Here is a 24672-nt window from a genome sequence, read left to right as displayed (position 1 = left end):
TTACATTACGAAAATGACATACTTATGAAACATAACATCATCCTTTAAAGCTTATGTTTAATGGGGTGGTTTGCCTTTAAGTTAACTCTTAGTATAATTTGGAATGGCTAATTCTAAGCAACTTTTCAACTAGTCTTAATTTTTATGTTTTTTCTGACTTCTGACTCTTCCCATCTTTCAAATGAGGATCACTGACCCCATATAATAAACAAATGCTCTGTAAGGATACACATTAATTGGCAGTATCACTTTTTAATAATCATCTTTGTATTCAGGCCTGTCCTATTCGTATCCCAGTCCCTCATTTAAACCAATGCATGGTTGCTAGGGTAAAATGGACCCTAGCAACCAGATTGCCAAGATTTGAGCTGCTGAATTAAAAGCTAAATTACCCAAAACCCACAAATAATTAAACAAATGAAAACCCATTGCAAATTATCTCAGAATATCTCTGTCTACATCATACTCAAAGTTAATGTAAAGGTGAGCAACTGCTTTAAAAAAAATGTAGAAAGTTTTTGGCTCCATTTTTTTCTCAAAAATCTAGCAATAGTTAAAAACTCACTTTCCAAAGCTTTACCTGTTTCTAAGCAGAAAATGTTTTCCAGTATTATTCACATATTCGATTTTTTTCAGTGATCTATCAAATGATTTTTCTTTGACTTTAGAAAACTGCTCTAGAAAGTCCCCATAGGCTAACATAGCACTTCGGCAGGTTTAATTTGGCGAAGTATTGAAGTCGAAGTTTTTTTAAAGAGACAGTATTTCGATTAACGAATGGTTGAATATTCAAACTATTTTACTTCTAATCGAATTCGAAGTCGTAGTATCCTATTCGATGGTCGAAGTATCCAAAAAATTACTTTCGAATTTTTTTACTTCAAAAATTCCCTCGAATTCATTTTGACCCTTGATAAATCTGTCCCAAAGAGAACCATGAGGAAAAATGAGTAAAACTCACAGTCAACTATTATGTCCTGCACTCAGCATTTCACAAACAGAAAAAATATTAGCACAAATTTTCAATAATAATTTCACATCAAAACCATTTGTAAATCTGCCACCTGGTGTGAGACCTCTGCAGGAATATTTTCATATCCAGATTTGTCAACTGCCCTGTCTGTCCTTAATAGTCAGGGTTTTGTATCTGGGTCTGGGTGATCTGCTTCATAAAGACATTAATCCATATACAGGTGTAGCGCTATAGTAAATTGAGTGCACCAGTCTCTTTCTATTGGCTTCACTCCCAATACTGTACTCCGGGTGAGACCTTAAATCTTAGGGAGTGAGCCCTCGCGAACGGTGTGGAGGCAGGGTGTAGTGTGACTGTAACTAAATGCAGGGTGCAAGAATTGGGCGCCAGTGGTTCTTATAACTTAACCAATGAACATATTTATTGAACAATTACAATCCTCAGTGGAGTGTACATAATAGCAAAACAGGATCATACAGAACAGTGGATAGGGATATACTCACAGCACCTTTGGTCAGTATTAATCCCCACAAGGAAGAGAACATACACCGCAGCAATGAAGGTACACCCAGCTTTCAGCCTTTCCCTAAGTGGAACCCAGGGGAATTCTATATCCCTAAGTCTACACACTTAGTCCCTACTTCTGGGCAATTAGTTCTTAATCCCTCTGACTCTCCTCGTAGGAGCCTTATACTGCTCAACTAGATAACCTATCTATCTGTCACATCTAGAGTGACCTCTAATGCATCTTAATGTGAGTAACCTATTCCTTACTAGTCCTGATTCATTTAGGTTCCACAAGAGCTCTGCCTACCTGCTCAGGCTAGAGCTAGCACAGAATGGACCCTAAGTGCATGGCTTCAAAGGGTTTTATACTTTAGCACAGTGCCATCTACTGGTCACTATTGAGAATCTCAGGGGCATATCATAAAGCAGAGCATTGACCCCATTAGGACCCATTTAGGTGTCAAAAATACTGGGGAATTGCCTGCCAATTTTAACTAGGGGTGGCTATTTTACACATCCCTACACAGGTATGAGATTGATTATCTGGAATGCCTGGGAGATGGGGTTCTCTGGACAATGTGTCCTTCTGTAATTTGAAGCAGCATTCCATATGACTATTATAAACATTTAAACATTAGAGGACAAGTTAAGAAATTGGAAGAGTTCTAGTCTATTAGATAACCCCCCCCCCAGTGAAGTAAAGGAGAATGAAACCCTAAAAATGAATATGTCTGGAAATGCCATATTTCATATAGTGAACTTATTGAGCCAGCCTTAAGGTTCAGCATCTCTATAGTAGTGATGATCCAGGATTTCAAAGTAGTCACTGGAGTTTGCCATCTTGGATTTTGTTAGGAGTGTCTGTGCCACAAATATGCTCAGTGGGCTTTGAGCAGCTGTTAAGAAGCTAAATTTAGGGGTCATAGCAAATCATCAAGCAGACGAGGTTCGTTTGTCATATAAGCTGATGGTACAAGGCTGTTTATTAGTTATTAATGTCTAAAGGTGGCCATACACTATAAGATCCGCTCATTTGGCGACATCGCCAAACGAGCAGATCTTTTTCCTGATATGCCACTAACGGCACGGCTATATCGGGGGTAATCTGAACATTCAGCCCAATGGCCGATTAATCGGATTACGACAAGCGCAATGGGCTCCGATGGGTCGGTCGGGAGAAAAATCAAACCTTCCTGTTCGATATCGTGTCCAGATATCGATCGGAAAGACCTCTCGGAAGCCTCCATACACGCGCAGATTAGCTGTCAAATTGGTCTAAACGACTGATATTGGCAGCTTTATCTGCCCGTGTATGGCCACCTTAACTCTAATTAATCTAACTAATGTATGTGCAGTACAGTAAATTTACAATAATGTGCATGTGCAAGTCTAGTGCGGCACATGGGATCCCTGGGAAAAAGCAAAAGAAGGCTGCACAGAGGTGAGATCGAAAGAACCCCAGCCGATGCAATTTTTTTTCAGCAGAGGAGCACCGGCCCTGGGAAAGTTATGAATTCAATTCATTCGTAAGCAGGGCCGGAACTAGTGGAAACAGAAGAGGCACATGCCTAAGGCGCAAAGGTGGAGGGGTGCCAGGCACATGCCTTTTTTGCCGCCTTCTCCTAGCTCAGACCCTTGCATCCTCAACCACTTGCAGCTCCTCTTGTCTCTTTGCGTGTACCTGCGATGTTCCCCACAGCCGGCAACTACTCAAGAATCCTCTGCGTGCTCTGCGCATGAGCACGCACTTCGTACGCTTGAGGAGTGTTGCCTATGGCGTCCAGCTGGTTTGGCCCAGCACTGCACGTAAGTGCCTTTATATATTCTATTAGCTTATTGTAGACTTTTAAAACCCCAGTAGGATTGTTTTGCCACCAATATGGATTTATGCAACTTAGTTGCCATGAAATACAAGGTACTGTTTTATTATTACAGAGAAATATGAAATCATTTTTAAGAAAATAAAAGTACATGCTTAAAATAGACTCTATGGCCTTCCCTTAATTCAGACCTTTATGGATAATAGGTTTCTGGATAATAGACCCCATATCTGTAATAATTATTTAATTATGCAGTTTAGTTCAGTGAATTCTTAAAAATACTTCTTAATTCTGGAAGGTTCAGTGAAGGCACAAACATCTGAAAAGATAAAAATATACTAATGAGAGATGGAGAAGAACAAAGAATAAAAATGAATCACGTATTTCTGTGAACTCACCATTTCCATGCTGGATATTTACACGTGCAGGAGCCTGAAGCCTATAAAAGAGTCATTTTTAGAGAAAATTGTTGACATTTGTTATCTGTGTATTGTTGGTGTCACACACAATTGAAACCTGGGGTTCTTCCTATAATTTGGATCTCATTACTTTAAGGGGCAGATTCATTAAGGGTCGAATTTCGAAGTTAAAAATACTTCGAAATTCGACCCTCGAATTGAAATCCTTCGACTTCGAATATCGAAGTCAAAGGATTTAGCGCTAATCCTTCGATCGATTCGAAGGATTTTAATCCAACGATCGAAGGAAAATCCTTCGATCAAAAAAAGGTTAGCAAACCTATGGGGACCTTCCCCATAGGCTAACATTGACTTCGGTAGGTTTTACCTGCCGAAGTAGGGGGTCGAAGTTTTTTTTAAAGGGAAAGTACTTCGACTATCGAATGGTCGAATAGTCGAACGATTTTTACTTCGATTCGTTCGATTTCGTTCGATTTCGAACGAATTTAACCAATTCGATGGTCGAAGTACCCAAAAAATACTTCGAATTTTTTTCATTCGAATCCTTCACTCGAGCTTAGTGAATCGGCCCCTAAGTCTGCTAAAATAATTTAAACATTAAGGGGGTTATTTGTCAAAATCCGAAAAGTTATCACTATTTTCTGCAAACAACTCCGACCAAATCCGCACGGACTTTCCCTCCTATTTATCAATACATTTTCACAAATAAAATAGTAAAGCTACATTTTTGTTCGTAAAATCGCTTGAAAGTTAAGATTTTTTCAGAAACCCAGCGCAACTCAGAAAATCTTCCTATTGTTAATGGGACATCTGCCATTGACTTTCACATGTTCTCAAAAGGTCTGAAGTTTCATTGGACTTTTATCACCATCTGAGTTTTTTTCTCAGAAAAAATTGTATTTCCCCCTTTAAAAGTATGACTAGATAAATTCGGAGCTTAATAAATAGCCCCCTAAATATATGCAGTAGGTTTGTTTTCCTACCAATATGGATTAATGCAGATTAGTTGGGATCAAGTACAAGCTACTGTTTTATTATTGCAGAGAATAAGGAAATTGATTTTACAAACTAGAAATGTTTTGCTTAAAATGGGCCTTTTTTTGCTTTGAGATGGCCTTCCATAAATGTAAGCCTTTTTGGATAACAGATGTCAGACTTGTAGCATCTGTGCAGGTGGGATTTCCAAAACAATTAGTTTTATCAGATAAATCTCAGGTCTGATTGTGCAAAGTAAAAGCATTTTAGGACTAAGTTTAGGACAGGGTGCAAAGTGTAAAAGCTGGGCACAATCCGTCATGTTTGCTACACTATGGGGCCGATCCACTATGGGTCGAATATCGAGGGTTAATTAACCCTCGATATTCAACTGGGAATTAAAATCCTTCGACTTCGAATATCAAAGTCGAAGGATTTAGCGCAGATAGTTCGATGGATAATTCCTTCGATCGAACGATAAAATCCTTCGAATCAAACGATTCGAAGTATTTTAATCCAACCATCGAAGGAATATCCTTCGATCAAAAAAAGTTAGCCAAGCCTATGGGGACCTTCCCCATAGGCTTACATTGACTTCGGTAGCTTATAGATGGCGAACTATGGGGTCGAAGTTTTTTTTAAAGAGACAGTACTTCGACTATCGAATGGTCGAATAGTCGAACGATTTTGACTTTGAATAGTTCGATTAGAAGTCGTAGTCGTAGTTGAAGGTCGAAGTAGCCCTAAAAAAACTTCGAAATTCAAAGTTTTTTACCTTCGAATCCTTCACTCGAAGTTAGTGAATCGGCCCCTATGTATAGTGATGAGTGAATAAATTCCGCAGGTGCGAATCGACGACAGTGAATCAATTTTCGAGTCTCATGAATTTTTCCGTCGTTTCGCAAATTAAATGAAACAGGAGAAATTCGCCCGTCACTAACTATGTTCCCTGCTCTTCTATAAATTTACACAGGTCTCTGCACTCCCGAATGAAGTGCTAATCAGTGCTAATAAAATGGATTTTACTCTGCTTATATGGCTCTGTCTTAATTACGTCAGTGATGTATTGGAATGTACTGGACATCATAAATGTGTAACCTCTATCCCTATGTGCCTGCACCTTCCTTATCAAATATCCTCTCACCTGCTCTCTTCCCCCTCCAGAAGTAAATTGTAAGCAGCAATCTCAACATCCAAAGCCAGCTTCACATGCAGTAGCTCCTGGTATTCCCGCAGTTGCTTGGCCACGTCCTGTTTTGCTTTATGAAGCACATCCTGGATCTCTGTAACCTTGGCATTGGCATCTGTAAACGCCATGTTACTGTTGGTCTGTGCCAGTGACACTTCTTGCTCTAGCTGTGAGCACTTATTCCAACAGAGAAAACAGCAGGTGGTTAGCATAGGCCATGCTTGAACATATAATGCAATGATTCGTTTTTAAGAGTTATAGTCTAATCTGCTACCCAGTAAGGAACCAGGTCATTTGTAGGCACAAATATAGCTGGAGTGTAGCCAAATTTCATAACCGACTGCATATATTATTGATTAGGGTGACATCAGACTAGTGAGAGATTAATGAATAACTGTTGCTCAAGAGGATAAACCAAAGTAAAGAGGATCCATATGATCCCTGTGGAAATCCCCTAACTTGCAAGTCTTCCATACAAGGAAGGTAGGAAGAAATAAAGAGCCCCGTACTATGGCAGGTGTTAAGTACAAGGCCCTCATAGCATAGCATAGCATAGCAAATACCACAAGTGCTCAGTGGATGGGTCTTAAGGGGATTCTGTTTGCTCCAGTTAGGGCTCTTGCACAAGTAGGATTAATAAATGTAGAGTTGCTTCTGGCGACAACTATTGATTCTGCTGTTGCACAGAATCACAATGCTGTATTGATGTTTGTATTTGAATAGCGGATGGAGAAATATCACTACTTTTTGGTTGCCTGTTGCTCTCCATTTCCACTAAGGTTCATGGGAAAGTTTTGTCCCCTGTAGCCATCCATAGACACCCAGGGGTAAATTTACTAAGCGGCGCTTTACTAAGATGCGAAGTTTCATGCCGGTCAGACGAACGCTGGCGAATTTTCGATAGTGTTACTTCGGCAGTGCAAGCAAATCAAAGCGAAGATGCGCTAGTGTTCAATTCTGCCTAGCAGGACTTTGTTAGAGGTCCTAATTTGCATACGGCAGGACATTTAAGGTTGAATGCACCTCTTAATGTTACATTTGCATCTAATACATTACATTTACACTGATAACTACACATGCCAAGGGAACCTTAATAAAGTCATTGTTATAATGCCCTACACATGAGCCCACTGTAAAATAATGTTCCCATAGGTTATAAATGTATGGGGGAAACGGGTTAGACTTTTGCAGCCCTGAAAAAAGGAAAATACGACAGATTTTTTTGAACTTAGAAGTTTTTGCACTAAAAAATATGATGTAAGTAACAGAAGATTGCAGAAGGTCTATGTACTCCATTGCACTTCACCTGATCTGAGCTGGTCTGGTGAAAGAGGTAACGTTCAGTAAAATCCGCATCTTAGTGAATTTGCGGAGTAAGTCCATTCGCCAGAGCGAAAATTCACGTGGTGATAGATTGTGAATCGATGCTAGCGTCTATCTCCTTCCCTAGCGAAGTGACGCCTGTGAACGTTAGTAAATCGGCAAAGTCCCTGAAAGCGGTAAGCAAAGATTTGCCAGCTTTAGTCACTTCCCCCCTTAGTAAATCGGCCCCCCAGTCTCTGATCTGTGTAGAGTAAACTTAGTTTCTTCCCACCCCCCACCATTCAACCCTAGCCTAATTTAATCCTCTTGGTTAGATTGTAACAGGTGAAAGTTGTATATGGCAGAAATTACATTTAATTGTAGTTAGGTGCACATTTTACATTGTGACCCTCTATCGTTCCACAGTTCAGTTGCATGATTAGCAGCATGTTGTTTTTCAGCTGCAGTTGAACAATCTTCTTTACAATAACTAACAAGCAGGTGGATTTGCAGTTACCTTTTAACATGCTCACCTGGCTTTGAATGCTTTGGATATCTGACCTAAGGCGCTGAATCTTGCTGTTGAGCTGGGTGATCTCACTGCGGCTGCTCTTTAGTTCCACCTCGTAGCGGCCAGCCCTTTGTACTCCTTCTGCCAACTGCAAAGTGATCAGTTCAGTTACGTAACCGAGAGACAACACAGGTTATATCTGATTTTTAAAGGGACCTAAGGGTATATTTTAGGATAGGACTACACGGGCGTTTTCTGTGCGATCGGATGACACACTGCACAAAAACGCAGGCGTCAAATCGCATGTGATGGAAATAAGATAAGTGAATGCATTGTTGGATGGTGTTGCAGCATTGATCGTTGACGTGACACCAATGTCGGATGCAGACGCAGTGTGTCGGATCGCACAGAAAACGCCCGTGTAGTCCGACCCTAAAGTTGACCATAGAGAAATCTCCAGCTCTCTCTTCCCTTTAGTTGTATAGTTATCAAACTGGGAAAATACACATATCTTTGGAGATCTGTGGTGAGTTCTATTTTCACTGACATGCATCAGATTTACTCTCCATTCCTCAAGTACTGCTTATATAGGGAACACATTTCAATTGAAACAAAGTGAAAGAAGAGTGCACTCCCCTAATGGAATCCTTTCTTAAAAGTGTCTGTATCAAAATATATTGCACTTACAATTTGACGAATATTATTGGCTCATCAGTTAGCAGTGTAATAGTAATAAACAAGCCCAATCAGTGTCTGACTGGCCCACCGGGATACCAGGAAAACTCCCGGTGGGCCCAGGGGTCAGTGGGCCCTCCTGCTGCTAAACATTTGGCCTATTTCATGGCCATTCCTTATTTCCTTAACAAAGAGGCGATATACAGTAGATTATAGTAAAGAAAAGAGACTAGGAGAATAGAGGTTGAGTGAAGAGAGGAAGAAAATAATACTGAGAGTGAGCCCCTGGTCTAAGTTTTTTGGGTGGGCCTCTGGTCTAAAGTTTTTTGGTGGGCCCTTGGTGTCCCAGACAGACACTAAGCCCAATCCATTTCATCACTCCTTCATGACTTCCTCAGGGGAACCACAATCAGGTAAAGAATCTTTTAAAATCCGCACCTCTTCGCTGTTGGCAAACACGTCCTCTGGTTGCAATTGAACTACATCAACTGCGACCAGAGGAGAGGTGTGGATTTTAAAAGCTTCTTTACCTAAATATTTACACGATTGGGTGCCGCTGAGGAAGTCATGAAGGCGTGATGAAACACGTTTGGCTTGATTATTACTATTACACTTCTACAGTAACTGATGAGCCATTGATATTCGTCAAATTGTACAATATATTTTAATAAATACACTTAAGAAAGTATTACACTAGGGGGCCACGCCCTTCTTTCACTTTGTTTTTGTAGATGTTGCCGGTTTGACCGTCCATTTGTTGAAGAGGCAGCACCCAGAGAATGATTGCGGCTACACTATTGGGAATTTGTAAATCAAACACAAACTCATACACCGACCAATTGAACTTGAGCTGGCATTTTAAAGAACTCAAATGTTTTTTTGATTTTTCAGCCTAATTATAGCGCCCCTTTATATTTTGACACACATTTTAACTGACCGACTGGAGCTGATTCCATACATAAAATGCATCTGCTATCAAAGAAAGCAATCACTTTCTTTAAATATTTATAGTTATATGTGTAACGGTGGCTCTTCCATGTACATAGAGGATCTTATAACTAGGGACGGACCAAATCCAGGATTCGGTTCGGGATTCGGCCAGGATTCAACAAATCCAACTTGGTCAACCATCCATAGCCTTTAGCAACTTAGCAGCCATTCTTTGGACTCTCTCTCTAATTCAATAATTTTCCTTTGCAGCATAAGAGATCTAAAATATGCTCTGAATATTCTAGATGGGGCCTTCCGAGTTGCTGATTCTTCCTGTTGATGACTTGCACTACTTGCTAAAGCAAAATTTGCCCATGTCCCTCTCCATCAAGAATATTCCTAACATAGTCCCATAAAAGGTATAAGTGAATTGCATATTAGTCAAAAGGGGAATGTATTTACCTACTTAGCAGGAACATTGTAAGTTATCAATACTCTTTTATTCCCCAGTAATTTACCCTATTGGCCTCATTGTGCATTCATGAAATACCTTGTTTCTGGAGAGTGCCTGTGCTTCTTCTCGATTCCATGATGCAATGCGCTCATATTGTTCCTTTACTTCTTGGACAACCTTATCTAGGTTTATGGGACAGCTCTGTTCCATGTTTACAAGCACTGATATGTCCCCTGATTCCTCCATCAATTCTTTAAGCTCCTACAAGAATATCACAAATAATAAAGTACTTTTAGTCTTAAAGAGAAAATGGCAGATGCCAAATATCAAATGGCCCTGCCCTGATTTCTCCTGCTATAGTTATACATATTTAAGGTCAACTGGAACAAGCATTCATTTCTTTATTTTAACTGGAATGTAATTAGTACTTAGTAAATTAAGTTGGTCATGATGAGACAGAAATAATGTACTGTAAATGGTAAGGTTGAACCGATGAACTGAATACAATTGATTTGGAAAGGTACATGGGTGCATAGACAGAAAGACAGATAGATAGATATACAGCAGACAGCACTACACATCACTTACAATTACCCCAATGCCTAATAAAACTATTGAAAATAAAAAAGTCCATATATTTATATAAATAGTATATTATATCAATATGAATCAGCCTGAGATTTCATCACCTGGTTGTAAACGGTTTTCATCAGATCTATCATCTCTTTTATCTTTAGCTTTCGTGTTTCCAGTTCAGTGCGTTCCAAACTGTGCTCATCTAATGCCTGTAGAAACAATCACAAGCATATTTTATGTGTGTTGCACAGTGCATAGTTACACACCTTCTCAGTTCCAGACTTGAGAGTTCATTTACAAACACAAGTGCAAAGTGCAGAATTACATACTCCCTCCCCTCTTTCACAAAAGAAAAAACAGTTTACTCTGTTTTGAATAATACAAAGTACAAGGGACTCGGGTGCAAAGGAACGACAACTTACTTTAAGGGGGATTTACTTGCAGCGCTTACTCTGCACATTGCACCTACACATGCACCTGATGACTTCACTAACACCATTTCTAGAGCTTACCGTATATACTCGAGTATAAGCCGTCCCGAGTATAAGCCGAGGTACTTAATTTTACCTCCAAAAACTGGGAAAGATTATTGACTCGAGTATAAGCCTAGGGCGAGAAATGCAGCAGCTTCTGGTAAGTTTCAATCAAAAAATTGAGGGTTTCTGCTCCAATTGGAGGTGCCGGCGTCTCGTTTTTGGATGCCGGCGACCATTCTTGGAGACTTTTCTTGGACGCCGGCGACTATTCTTAGATGCCGGCGACTATTCTTAGTTTTTGCGCTTGACCCGAGTATAAGCCGAGGTAGAGTTTTTCAGCATATTTTGGGGGCTGAAAAACTCGGCTTATACTCGAGTATATACGGTATGTATTTGGCAAACACACGCACACTGGGGCTCACTTATCAACACTGGGAGAATTTGCACCTGGGCAGTATCCCATGGCAACTTATCAAAATTTTGCTTTCACTGTTCTACTTACAGCTGGCTGGGGAAAAAAGCTTATCAGTGATTGATGGCTATAGGTTACTGGCCGGATGCAATTTTGCCCAGTACTGATAAATAAGTCCCTCTGATGTCAGAAAACATGCATACATTTTACCAGGGTCAATCCTTATTTTTGGCCTACAGTGGTAGCCCACGTGCAAATTGTACTTCCAGCTAATATGCAGGAATTCTTAGAAAAATAACTAAATTCACTTTTGTAAATTAGTCATTTGGTCTCCATGTGATAAATGAATCAAATCAAAAAGTAATTTAGATTGAGTTTTTTCCTTCTCTAAACCAGTTTAAATACAGTACTTGATTCTTAATTCAATTTCACAATCATCAGTGTAGCTGCCCTATAGTCATCATACCAGTGTGTTCACTCTATAGATAAAACAAACAAAATGTAGCTGAATTTAGTGAAAAAACTGATGGAAAAACACTGAATTTCACAGTGAATCCATGCTTGTCGGAAAATTTTGTTCATCAATAAAAATTACCTTACTTTACATGTTAATAATATCACTGTACTCATTTACAAAGGAAACGCTGCTGCATTTCTGCTACTGATGTGTACTGGTCATGCTGCGTTCACAATAGTGAACCATACTGGGGAACTGGCAACAAACATAGGGTCTCAGTTCCTGCCTAGATTTACAATTATCACCTGGTGATTTTTATCACTTTGTGATTTAAGGGTATGCATAAATAGGGAGTAATTCTTTCTTTGTGTTGGAATATTTACTTATATACCATACCATGATATTTAACACTGCCAGTGATCCTCATTATTAAACACAGGGGATTAACAGTGTACATGGCAGAGCAAAGGCAACAGGAAAGGCTAGATATTTTCACAAAGCAAATAAAGCTTGCAGTTCTTTTCTAAATACTTTCTCTTAACTATGCCCGATCACTTTGTGACCTGTGGTTGAAATTTGTTGAAATCTAAATAAACATAAGAGCTTCCATGGATGATCAACTGCAGATAGGTTTAGCCCTCAAGAACCACATTTGCCAACTGTAACTGGTTGAAATAGTTTGCATGGAATCTTTCTAAAGCCTCTCAGTGTTCTTAATATAAGATGACCTTATCTGACAGAACTAAATGAATGAGCGTGAGATCGATTGTAGATAGTTAAATCGGGTTTTCCTACCACTGATATCAGACTAACCAGCCTATAGTTTTGAGGCTGAAAGCAGGATCTTTTTGAGTAGTGGCGCCACATAAGTAATTCGCTAGTCTCTCAGACCTCAATGAATCTTGAAAAATTAAGTAAAGAGGTTTGGCAATCACAGCGGTAAGCTCCATTAGTACCCTGGGATGAATACCATCTGGTCTCAGACCTTTATTTATCTTAACATGTTCTAGTCTCTTTTGAATTTCCTCATGTGTGAACCATGCATCTTTACTTGTATTACTAGAATTAGAGGGACTATTAAGGTGAAAACCTTCATTAACTGGTTCCTAATTTGTGTGGACAGACGAAAAATAACAGTTTAGAATCTCAGCTTTTTTTCTGTTCTCATCAACCAGCTGAACCCTTTCTGATATTAAGGTCCCACCTCTTGTCTGAAAGCTTTTTTCATGATTTATTGGCCTTCTTGTACCAAACAAACGTTTTGGCTGTCCCAGCTAACTTGAAAGTCTTAAAAACACGTATTTTCTTACCCACCTCAACACCAACACTTCTATTGAACCACAAAGGTTTTGTTTTGCAACAACATTCGTTGCTTACAAGGGGACATTTATTTATTCATATATACTGACATTTATACTTATTAAAGGAGACCATGTTTTAATCACTTTTTCCCAAATGCTCACCCACACAAATGCTAGAGATTAATTTGGTATTATTAGATATTACAAGATCCAAAAGAGACTGATTCCTAGTCGGATCTTGAAAGAGCTGAAAAAACGAGGATGTTTGCAAAACATAAACTATGTTCCACTGCAGATGAACCCTGGGGAGGTGACTCCTTATGTTTCTGAAACTCGTTTGTGTTCCTTATGGTGTCTGTATGATCAAAACAGGGCTGGAAGTAGGAGTAGGCAGAAGAGGCACCTGCCTAGGGCGCAATAATAGGGGGTGCTTGGCAGGAACCTGTTAAAGGGTCATCTGCCTGCCCCTAGTCCTAGCTGCTCTGCTCTCCCCTCTGCTGCACACCCCCTGTGTCACTGCAGCCCCCCATGTCATGTCATGGCACATGCGCCCGCATACACAGGGGGGTGGGAGGGGCATGGTGGCTGGCAAGTTGCCTTGGGCACCCAGTTGACTTGGACTAGCCCTGGGTCAAAATGCTGCAGAAGGCCCATAAAGAAATATCACAGCACCATAAAGTATGTACCTGTGTCGAAACATGCTCCTATCTGGATTACATCCACTATAGAGGGGAATGGTTTGATTTATGTACCTTCATACTTTCATTTGAAGACTCCATAAAGGCACACCATGGTCAGTCCTCCACAGGATCTGATTGATGGATCTACAGCCCTGACCCAGAGAACTCTATGCTTCTCTTCATTATTACAAGTTGCTTGGACAACAGTTTAAGGAAGGCTGGCTTTTTTAATGTCTAAATAATGTTACAATAATATTCTCCAAGGATTTTCTAACTTTTTAGAAAATAATCTGAATCTGACCAGTTTATGCTGATTTGAGTTTTATTTGTAAATATACTAGCAATCCTGAAAAACAAAATTATGACAAAATTTTAATAGAAAAGACTCATGGAAAAACAATTAATTGTGGCATACAGATACGTGGGATACACAGATACAGGTATGGGACCTATTATCCAGAATGCTTTTCTGAATGTTTTCTGAATAACGGATCTTTCTGTAATTTGGATCTTCATGCCTACTAGAAAATCTTGTAAACATGACATAACCCAATAGGCAGGTTTTGCTTTCAATAAGGAAATATATATAAAATATATATATATATATATATATATATATATATATATATATATATATATATATATATCTTGGTTTGAATCAAGTACAAGGTACTGTTTTATTATTACGGAGAAAAAGGAAATAATTTTTAAAAAATTTGGATTATTTGGATAAAATAGCGTCTATAATGGGAGATGGCCTTTACACAATCGGAGTTTTCTGGATAATGGGTTTCCGGATAATGGCTCCTACACCTCTACTTACTTTTTTGAGTTCTACAAAAGAATATTCTACATCTGTGCGACGACGGAGCTCATCTTCAAACCTAGCAAAAAATGTAATTAGAAAACATAAGTAAGAAAACTTGGTGCACAAAATGCAGCGTCAAATGGTATTTGAGAAGCCTAATGGCTACTCTTTCTAAGCTGTATCATTGTAAGCAGCACTTTCACAGGTCTGTTTCCTGTATATAATGCCATGAAACTGGGGCAATATTTGCTGTGAGGTTTCAGAGAAGCATTTGCACTTAACCCTCCGGTGCTGTGCTCTGCCAGGTGCAAAGTGCAGGCATGTTCTGGATGCAAGTGCTTGAATGAGCATAGTGGGGTTCAATTTTGCACCCCCAAGTTGTCTTGCACTTGCTTGCAGGTCATCAATGAATTATCATTATTCTATATTTGTACAATATTTGGCAGCAACAGTTTGATTTTATACCATAAAGGTTTCAATGTGATAGGAAAGTCGAAATGGCCTTTATTTCATTTGAATCCCATTCATATTTACAATCGTATTATAACCAGCTTTTATCTATTATCCACCTGTGTTACTTTACCTTAAATGGGAAACCCCATATGAACCTGGTCGCATTTTATATAATATATATATATATATATATATATATATATATATATATATATATATATATATATATATATATATATATTAGTGCTTCTGGAGTATATTTTTTATTTACATGCATATAAATACTTTATATTTTGCTGACCCTTTAAGGGAAAGTTTCCAAAGTCTTGTAGGATGACTTTCTCATGGAGTATATGTTGTAACCTTTCCAGTTGTCTCCACTCTGTGCCTCCTTCCAGTCTAATTAACTATAGTGCTTATTTCAAGCAATGAAATAGGTTTCTGGGCACACTATCGGAATGAGTAATGGCACATAGCTGTGTTTATTAAAGATCTGGTACAAGGGTGCATAACTGTATAAATTAAACCCCTCCCTAGGGCAAAGCCTTACAGAATTATACATATGTCACAATCTTTCTAGTTGTTGTGGTTAAAGATGTATCTGAAACATTCCTCTTTGGGACCCAGCAGCAAACCACCCTTAGCTTCTCACAGGCCCTTATTTTGCCATCAACGCTAACATTAAACCCAGTACAGTGGGCAACACCTAATAGCACTTATAAAAGGACATTATCCGATTTTGAAATGGGCAATCAATAAAGCAACAATATTGCTATAGTGTTCCAACTTCATTTAGCTCTAAATTTATACAAAGCTGATTTGCATTGGGAAATTTTGAAGTCCCTCCCAGCAATTTACTGTTCCAAGATGGAATGTTACCCTATATATATAACCAATTCCTGGTGAATCATTTTGGAAAATGGATATAATTATAACATATATGTTTTCCAGATCCGTGCCAAGCACAGTAAATTATCTCTACCCATGTGACATCAGGCTAATTAGCTGATAATTACTTTGGTACATCTAATTTTGTCTCCAATAGCGATGACACGTCGGATTTTTGAGTTTCTGAGGACAGGGATATGTTTTTATCATTGATAAAAGCAATATATGACAACCACTGTTTAGTGGAACACCCAGCTGCCTCACAATGGAGGTTCTGTCCAATCAAATTATCATCTATGCTCAACATTGCTAGGATAATATCAGCTACCCTTTGCCCATAGACTGCAGGTTAAAGTCACACAGGGAAAGAGGCCAATGTAATTTTATAGAACTCACCTGGTGGGGTTTTCAGTTATAGAAGGAGGGATGGAACTACATGATTCTGGATGTATCAGCGCTGATATTAATCAGATTGTTGTGACTGGTGCATCAAAAAGATTTGCTAATCTGTTCTGGTACCAATCTACATTGGGAGCTCTAAAGTTACTTTAGCTTGTTGATGGGTTAAGCACATATTTTTGTAAGAGATCCAGCCTAGTACATTTATTGTAATTAGATCTGACCTTAATTTAAAGGAACAGTAACACCAAAAACTTAAAAAGTATATCAAAGTAATGAAAATATAATGTACCGTTGCTTTGCACTGGTAAAACTGGTCTATTTTCTTCAGAAACACTACTATAGTTTTTATAAATAAGCTGCTGTGTAGCCATGGGGGCAGCCATTCAAAGCTGGAATTTATGAGAAAAGGCACAGGTTACATAGATGATAACAGATAAACAGCGCTTTTACAAATAACATACATAAATGGCTACACAGCAGTTATATAAACTATAGTGGTCTTTCTGAAGCAAATACACCAGTTTTATCAGTGCATGCTAATATGTTAAATACTTAAAAATGCTTCAATTTTTGGTGTGACTGTTCCTTTAATAAGAGGAGTCTGGTGCAGGTCTTGTTACCTATAGCAACTCTAACCACTAAAAGAGGTGACATTTACTGGTCAGCTGTTTGAAAGCATAGACCACAGCTTGCTAGTGATGGCCGAATCTGTCCCGTATTGCTTCGCTGATAAATTCGTGAAACGGCGAAACGTATTGAAGTCAATGGGCATCAAAATAATTTTGACGCCAGTGAAAATTTTTATTCAAGTGACTATTTTATCCAAATGCATTAAAGTCAATGGGGGTCCGAATATTTTTGATGCGCAACAATTTTTATGTGTGCAACAATTTTGATGCGCAACAATTTTTTTTTGTGAATTTTTCGCCGGTGGATTTTTCGCTGCAGTTTTGCTAAATCATTCACTGGCGGAGAAATGTGGAATATATGCCTGCCGAATATATTCACCCATCACTACAGCTGGCACATCTACATAGATTCTCTGGCAAGAGCTACTGCCCAACATCTTTGATAAACAGGTAGTACTGTCCTGTGTCTAAGCATTCCCTTGATCAGGTCAAGGAATATGGCCACTTCCATGATATTTATAAATGCCAATATGCAGAGAAGAGATATTGAAAAATGTTGTCTGATCATCTCCCTGGCAAGGGACCATAAATAAATATGGAGAGAAGCCTTACTTCCAAACAGGGTATATTTTAAAAAGTTACCCTGGATCTATCCCCAATTTATATATGTAGCACAGTGACACAGTGGTAAGCATTTCAGCCCTGGGGTCCTGAGTTTGATTCTAGCCAGGGCAGAATGTGGAAGGAGTGGCTGGTTGCCATGGGTTACTAAAACTCAAATCACTAAGGGATTAAACAAAGAATGTACAAATATATTTCCCTTGAATATTTGTATAAAGAGTTGCACTGTTGTCAGTAAACTGTCAGTGTACAGTTAGCAGAAAAAGCAATGAACTGTAAAGACTTTACTGATAAAACCCAACCCAAATGGCAATTAAAGTAAAGCTGCTAAACGTGGGTCTTCTCTTGAAGGTCATAAATCACTGTGGACTAATGGCTCCTTATAAATTGTTGGGTTGTCATATCATAGCATGGTGACATGGCTGTAATATTTGTAGGCTGACTAAAAGAGAGGATATATAGAAGGGCCATATTTATAAATCATGCAAGTAAAATTAGTACATTTGGCTACATTTTCAGATTTTTGCTAAAATCCTGTTGTCATTTAAATGTTTCTTTTTCTCCTATTTATAAAGAAATTCAAGGAATTTATTTTCAAGATCAGATTTGGAAAAACCTTAGGGTTCATTCAAGACAACCTAGACAGAAGTTCAAGAGCACTATAGGGTGAAAGAATGACTTCTATGAGCTCCCCCCCAGCCTATATCCAGCAGCACTGTATTTATGGGGGTGGCACCTTTTTTTTACACTTTGCACCCTGCCTTCCTCTTTGTAAATGTCTCCTCTTATTCCTACTTTAATGGACATGCCTCCATAAGGTAAACCAAAAAATATATTATTATACTGGTTATCTTCAAAAGTAGCATCTACTAAACTGGGCCCATAATTCTAGATTATAGAAATCCTTTATGAAACTGCCCATTTAAAAGTAAAATATATTCCATGGTTTTGATTTTGCTATTGAGCTTAAATGGAGTAGCATATTAATGTTGACACTGGCCTGCATCTTAAAGGAATTGTTCATTATAAAAATAAAAACTGGGTAAATAGATAGACTGTGCAAAATAAAAAATGTTTTTAATCAAAAATATAATCTATAAAGGCTGGAGTGACTGGATGTGTAACATAATAGCCAGAACACTACTTCCTGCTTTTCAGCTCTATTGGTTTCCACTGATTGGTTACCAGGCAGTAACCAATCAGAGACTTGAGGGGGGGCACATGGGTCATAATTGTTGCTTTTGAATCTGAGCTGAATGCTGAGGATTAATTGCAAACTCACTGAACAGTTATGTCCCATGTTACCCCCTTAAAGTCGCTGACTAACTCGGGGTTAGAGAGCTGAAAAGCAGGAAGTAGTGTTAACCTATTATGTTAGACATCCAGTCACTCCAGCCTTTATACATTATATTTTTGGCTAACTAACTATATTAGAAACATTTTTTATTTTGCACAGCCTATTTATTTATTTGTTTATTTTTTAAGTTGTTATTTTTACTCTGAACTGTTCCTTTAAGGCTGCTATACAGGAGTCAGTCCCATGTGCCATTCTACTGTTCAGCCCATAGGTAGATCAGGCAGATAGGTTACAAGGGGTCATAAGTGGTGGGGCAGCATTTTTATTGTTATGATTGTTCCAGTAGAAAGCCTGAATGATCAGAACAGTGTGAAGTGAAGATGATCTCTGGTTCCTGTTCAATTCCACATCTTTCAATATACAATGTGCTGGCAGATATGATGCACCTGTAACATTCTCGATCCCTTATATGACCAATATCCTTGGAATCAGTAGGCCGCCATCCAGGTACTGAAAATTGTTTGCTTTGGGCAATTGTATTGGTACCTGTTTGGCCAGCTTTAGCTTCCTTTTGTACACAGGTATAGGATCTGTTATCCAGAATGCCTGTGACCTTGTGTTTTCTGAATAACGGATCTTTGCTTAATTTGGATCTTCATATCTTAAGTCTACTAAATAATTGTGTAAACATTAAATAAACCTAACAAACTGGTATTGCTTTTTAATTATATCTTGGTTTCAAGTACAAGGTACTGTTTTATTATTACAGAAAAAAGGGAAATCATTTTTAAAAATTTGGAATATTTGATTATAATGGAGTCTATGGGAGAAGGCCTTTCCATGATTCGGAGCTTTCTGGATAACAGGTTTCTGGATAACAGATCCCATACCTGTATAAAATTAACAGGAACCGACAGCTCATTTTACTTGTCATTCTAGAGTCAGGCTGGAACAAAATGCATGTTATTTCTATGTTTCTATTTCTATGTTCTACATTTCTCTTATACACAGTAGTGCATCATATCACACATTTTACATTTAGCCGGGCCCAGCCACACACACACACACACGAGTGCCCCAACTAACTTGTCTTTCACATCATTGATCGAATCCATCATGCCCAGCAGCTGCCTCTGTGTTTGATGGTTATTCTGAGTGACATTTTTCACTTTCCCTAGGAGACGACTGATATAAGACAAGTACAGAGGCTCCAGATCAGTTTGGGTGGTTTCTTCTGTTTGAACCATTGACCAGCGACCCTCCAGAATCTCCTGCTGCTTCTCTAAATAACGAATCTGCAACGGATGAATTAGAAGTGAAGGATGAGCTAATTAATTACTATTCTGTCTTCTCTGTACATGGCATGCTGTTATCAAAATGTCACATCTACCTTCTAGATTCCAACCCAACTGCTCTACGTATGCATTCTATCTTGTTTGTAGGCTTCAACATAACATCACATGGTGCCTTCAAAGAGCTCTAATTTCTTCCCATTTCACACCCCTTCATTAAATCGCATACAGTTTACATCTCTATAAATCAGTCATCAGCAAAACCTTTTCTATCGTGTCACTGGATTGGGAAATATTGAATGTTAAAGCTACTGTCCAACATCTTGATCTCCAACTAACTTTACAGGATCCTGTATTCAGCATTTTTCATAGTTGACCTCACATTATTAGAACTATTGCATAAACATGAATAATTACTTTATACATGTATCATTTTTGCAGATGTTGGCATCTGTTCATTCTTTATTCATGTGTTAAATGTGTATTTTTCTCACTAGGTTTCAGCTTTGATATACAGATAAATGTGGGCACCCAGGTTATATAGTACAGGTACAGGACCTGTTATCCAGAATGCTCAGGACCTGGGGTTTTCCGGATAATGGATCTTTCAGTAATTTGGTTCTTCATGCCTACTAGAAAATCATGTAAACATGAAATAAACCCAATAGGCTGGTTCTGCTTCCAATAAGGATTAATTATGTCTTAGTTTGGATCAAGTACAAGGCACTGTTTTACTATTACAGACAAAAATATGGATTATTGGATTATAATGGAGTCTTGGGAGATGGCCTTTACATGATTTGGAGATTTCTGGAGAACGGGGTTTCGGATAATGGATCCCATACCTGTATATTAGTAGTAAATACAATATATGTTAGCCCCATATCTCCCACTCTTGTGTTTCCATTGTTTCCCCATTTACAGGTTGTCTCCTGTGATTGGTTTCATTCCAGTACTCACCTTGTCATTGAATGTTGCCAGCGCTGCTCTTAGCTTTGTCTCCGCCTCCTCTGAGTGCAATGAAGAATGGACCTCAGAGGTTATTTTGAGTTGGGATTTGAAAGTTTCTTCTAAGAGAGTTGAGTGATTGCCATTTGTAGAACAAGAAAGGACCTGGCACCTCACTGATGGAGGAGGGCTGGGAAAGCCACTATCCCTCGTCCTTGAATTATCTTGTTGCCAAACAGAAAAAGCCTGGCTGGATTTCTGAGAGTAAGAAGCCATTAAGGCAGTTTAGCACATACACTGTGAGGTGTAGAAAATGTCTCTTGCCATGTGAATATCCAGAGGATAAATGTCTTTCCAAACTGGAAGCACACAAGCTGGGTGTGCCCGTATGATAGAGGGTGAGGCTGCAATTACCGGCTGCCTAAAAAAAATACAACAGGGTGTAAGCAGTGTAATATGCTAATATAGCCGTGCGCCTTAACAATGAGATAACTTAACCATACACATGGAATGTATGTACATAGACCAATCCAAAGAGACTGATGTGAGATACATATACACACACTCTTTGTTAGCCAGACTTCAGCACATACAAAAGACACAGCAAACTCGGTTACCAAACATGCCCAAGCAGGCACTTTCATCCTTCTCAACGGAACCACAGGAATTCTTCCTACACCTGGAACTGGAGAGATCCTAATCTATTTCTATTGCTGCAGAGTAAACTGAAGATTAGGCATACAAAAAACATTTAGAAATAAATGAGGCATTAACAGCCTTACACTGTTATTGGATGATAACTGTTTGGCAGTGATTTAAGCTTCATGGCTTGATATATGATGCCTCCGTGGATTAAAAGTAATTTTTCCTACATAAAACTTCAAAAGACTGTAGCTGGCAAGTTAGATACAAAGGGATGACAGTGAGAGGGTCAGTTGGTAAATGGAGGGTGAGATATGAAGGGATTGGGTGATGTTGGAACAGAATGAATGCTGTAGGGAGTTGTAAAAGGGAAATGGTTTAAGTTGGCTTGGAGTGGAATAGACAGGTGGGAAAATGAAGAAACATAAATGGATGATGTAGGGGTAACAGGATAAAAAAGAAAGGCAAGTATGGGATCCCTTTTCTGGAAACCCATTATGCAGAAAGCTCTAAATTATGGGAAGACCATCTTCCATAGACTCCGTTTTAGCCAAATAATTATAATTATTAAAAATGATTTCCTTTTTCACTGTAATAACAACAATAAAGAATTTTAGCAGACTAAGGTATAGAGTTTCACATTACGTAAAGATAACCTGATTTGGAAACACCCAGATCGTGTATCTGTATCGAATAAATTCAGAGACGGTATTACATTATCTTATAGAATTACATTATCGGCCAGATTTCGGTTTTCAAACCTTCAGATGAAAGGTCACCTATCACAGGAAATGTGCTTCCCCACCATGGGTGCTGGATAAAATAATCGGCACTATCATCAGTCCATTCGGAATGTGGGCTTTGTTAGCTAGAACTTCTGGCGGGGGAAAGAATTTTTTTTTGATAATTGGCTCTTGATCTAAATAGGAAAAACTGAACTGAACTCAGAAACTGTAGATTATAATGGATAATGTACCCCCTACTTAAAATTTATAGAGATATTATTAGCACCTCGGAGTTATGTGACCTGTATAAAAGCACTCGGCCTGCGGCCTCGTGCTTTTATATGGTCACATAACTCCTCAGTGACTGATAATATAGTGAATAAAGTACCCCCTTTTGTAAAATATAAGGATATTATAAGTTACCGAGGAGTTTCATGACCATATAAAAACACGAGGCCGAAGGCCGAGTGTTTTTATACAGGTCATGGAACTCCGAGGTAACTTCTAATATCCTCATATTTTACATCTGGGGGTACTTTATTTATTATAATACACAAATTTCAATGAGTCATGTGACAGAAATGACATCAGAACTCACCGTTTATAACTGATGACATCAGAACTCACCGTTTATAAGGATATAATTTACAGGATATTCATGGCTTTTGTGTATTATATCTTTATAAATTACAGTAGGGGGTACATTTTCCACTATATAAACTGCATTAACAACTAGCTGATAGTAAAGAGTGTTAGGTCCAAAAGAGAAAAAGTTTTTTCTTCCATTCTTGGTCACATGGTATTTGAATTGAAATAACCAAATAAACAAACAAAGCAATATCTTGTGCCTTCATGCTTTTCTTTATTGGGTAAGAATACTTATCCACATTAAGCTTAACAAATATTTTTTGACTGTGTTCTTATTTCTTGATTTCTGGTTCTTAACATGGACATTTTAGGTCTTAATACTGAGGGTGGCAGAATATTTAAGGCAGGGTAAAAGAGCAGGAGAGTGTTTCTTCTGTGTTTGGATCTATTAGAAACATCCTCAAGTACATTGTGTTTCCAAATACCAGTCAGGAGAGTAATGGGAGATATATTCTGTAGTGCCTTGTGGTGCCCCTGAAATTAAGTGATTGTGTTAAAAAAAGACTTTAGTTTTTATGCAATCTTTTTGTTCAACCGACTGAATTAAATCGGAAAGTCTGCAGTTCAACTGCATCTGAGTTGTTTCATTTAAAATTCATTGTGGTTATGTACAGAAAAAAATGTATCTAAAGATTTATGGGCCTAACTGCAGTGGCGTAACTACCGGGGGAGCAGGGGGTGCAATTGGACCAGGGCCTGCACCCCCGCAGGGCCCCCCTGGTAGGTTGCGCATGCTTGTACATGCTGTATTCCGGCTGAAGCGTGCATGGAGGGGGGGGGCAGCTGCATGACCTGCACAAGGGCCAGCCCCCACCTAACTGTATATTGTGCTTGGCTCCCTAAGCTCAGTAAGTGACAGCAGGACAGAGCATGTGAAGTGAATCAGCAAAAAAGAAGATGGGTGCTACTGGGGCATCTTTGGAGACACAGATCTTTACTGCTAAAGAGCTGAGGTTGCCTTGGGCTGGTACTGAAGTGCAAAACATAATGTAAAACATTTTGCTCTCCTTCTTTAGTTAAGCTTTAGTTCTCCTTCAAAGGACTATTGCCTTTCCAAGAAGATAACATAAACACTTTTGTCTAATTGATACTAAGCATTGGTAGTTCCAATACCTGGAAGCAGCAGGAGAAGTGAAGCTGATTAATAGGTTGTAACTTAATCCTTAATTATAAATGATGAGTCAATGGTCAATGTGAGCCAAAAACAATTATAGGAGCTTATAAATTTATATATAGAACATATTTAATATATGTATAAACTGATAACACATGGCTCGTCATAAGATACACATTACTCAGTAATCTTTGTGCACAGCTCATCTGAAATGTGCTTCAAGTTGGCAGAGCAATGCTCCATGTATCCCTCACCCATATTTAGGCAATACAGATATTTTAAAGCAAATCCAGCTGTTGCAATGCAGATTGAGACACTTCTTTAACTAATGTAATGCATTTTCTTCATACCCTCTACATAGACTGCAAAAGCCCATCCAACTCCCAGTCAATTATCTGAAGCGCATACACCTTCAGCACACTGCTTATTTTGTAAAGTAAATTGATATCAATATTAGCAAAATAGTGGGTAAATTAATATGCTGGCATGGCTGGCCAACAATGTGAGAGAAAATCTATAGAAGATAATATAAATTTGTATTTTACAAG

At 38.6% G+C, this 24672-nt stretch overlaps 1 protein-coding gene across 1 annotated transcript; it reads right to left on the bottom strand.

The window, feature by feature from the left end:
* Nucleotides 1–3454: 3454 nt before the first annotated feature.
* On the bottom strand, nt 3455–21512 carry krt80.S (keratin 80, type II S homeolog). The gene is made up of 9 exons (XM_041584473.1): nt 21008–21512; nt 19842–20050; nt 14481–14541; nt 10445–10540; nt 9852–10016; nt 7719–7844; nt 5839–6059; nt 3699–3739; nt 3455–3619 (listed from the first exon to the last, which is right to left on the bottom strand). Exons 1-9 carry the CDS (start codon nt 21269–21271, stop codon nt 3573–3575), a joined length of 1230 nt encoding a protein of 409 aa, XP_041440407.1. The 5' UTR covers nt 21272–21512; the 3' UTR covers nt 3455–3572.
* Between the last annotated feature and the right edge of the window lie 3160 nt (nt 21513–24672).

Source organism: Xenopus laevis, chromosome 2S, assembly GCF_017654675.1.
Source record: "Xenopus laevis strain J_2021 chromosome 2S, Xenopus_laevis_v10.1, whole genome shotgun sequence".
Taxonomy (NCBI): Eukaryota; Metazoa; Chordata; class Amphibia; order Anura; family Pipidae; genus Xenopus; species Xenopus laevis.
This window is presented reverse-complemented; position numbering and strand designations above follow the sequence as displayed.

Excerpts from the sequence above, each read along its gene's own strand:
- krt80.S (XM_041584473.1), bottom strand. The coding sequence starts at position 21,271 with ATGGCTTCTTACTCTCAGAAATCCAGCCAGGCTTTTTCTGTTTGGCAA. Across the intron at positions 20,051-21,007 it reads TGGCAACATTCAATGACAAG|ATTCGTTATTTAGAGAAGCA; the intron begins GTGAGTACTGGA and ends CATCCGTTGCAG. Across the intron at positions 7,845-9,851 it reads AGGCACTCTCCAGAAACAAG|TTGGCAGAAGGAGTACAAAG; the intron begins GTATTTCATGAA and ends ATCACTTTGCAG.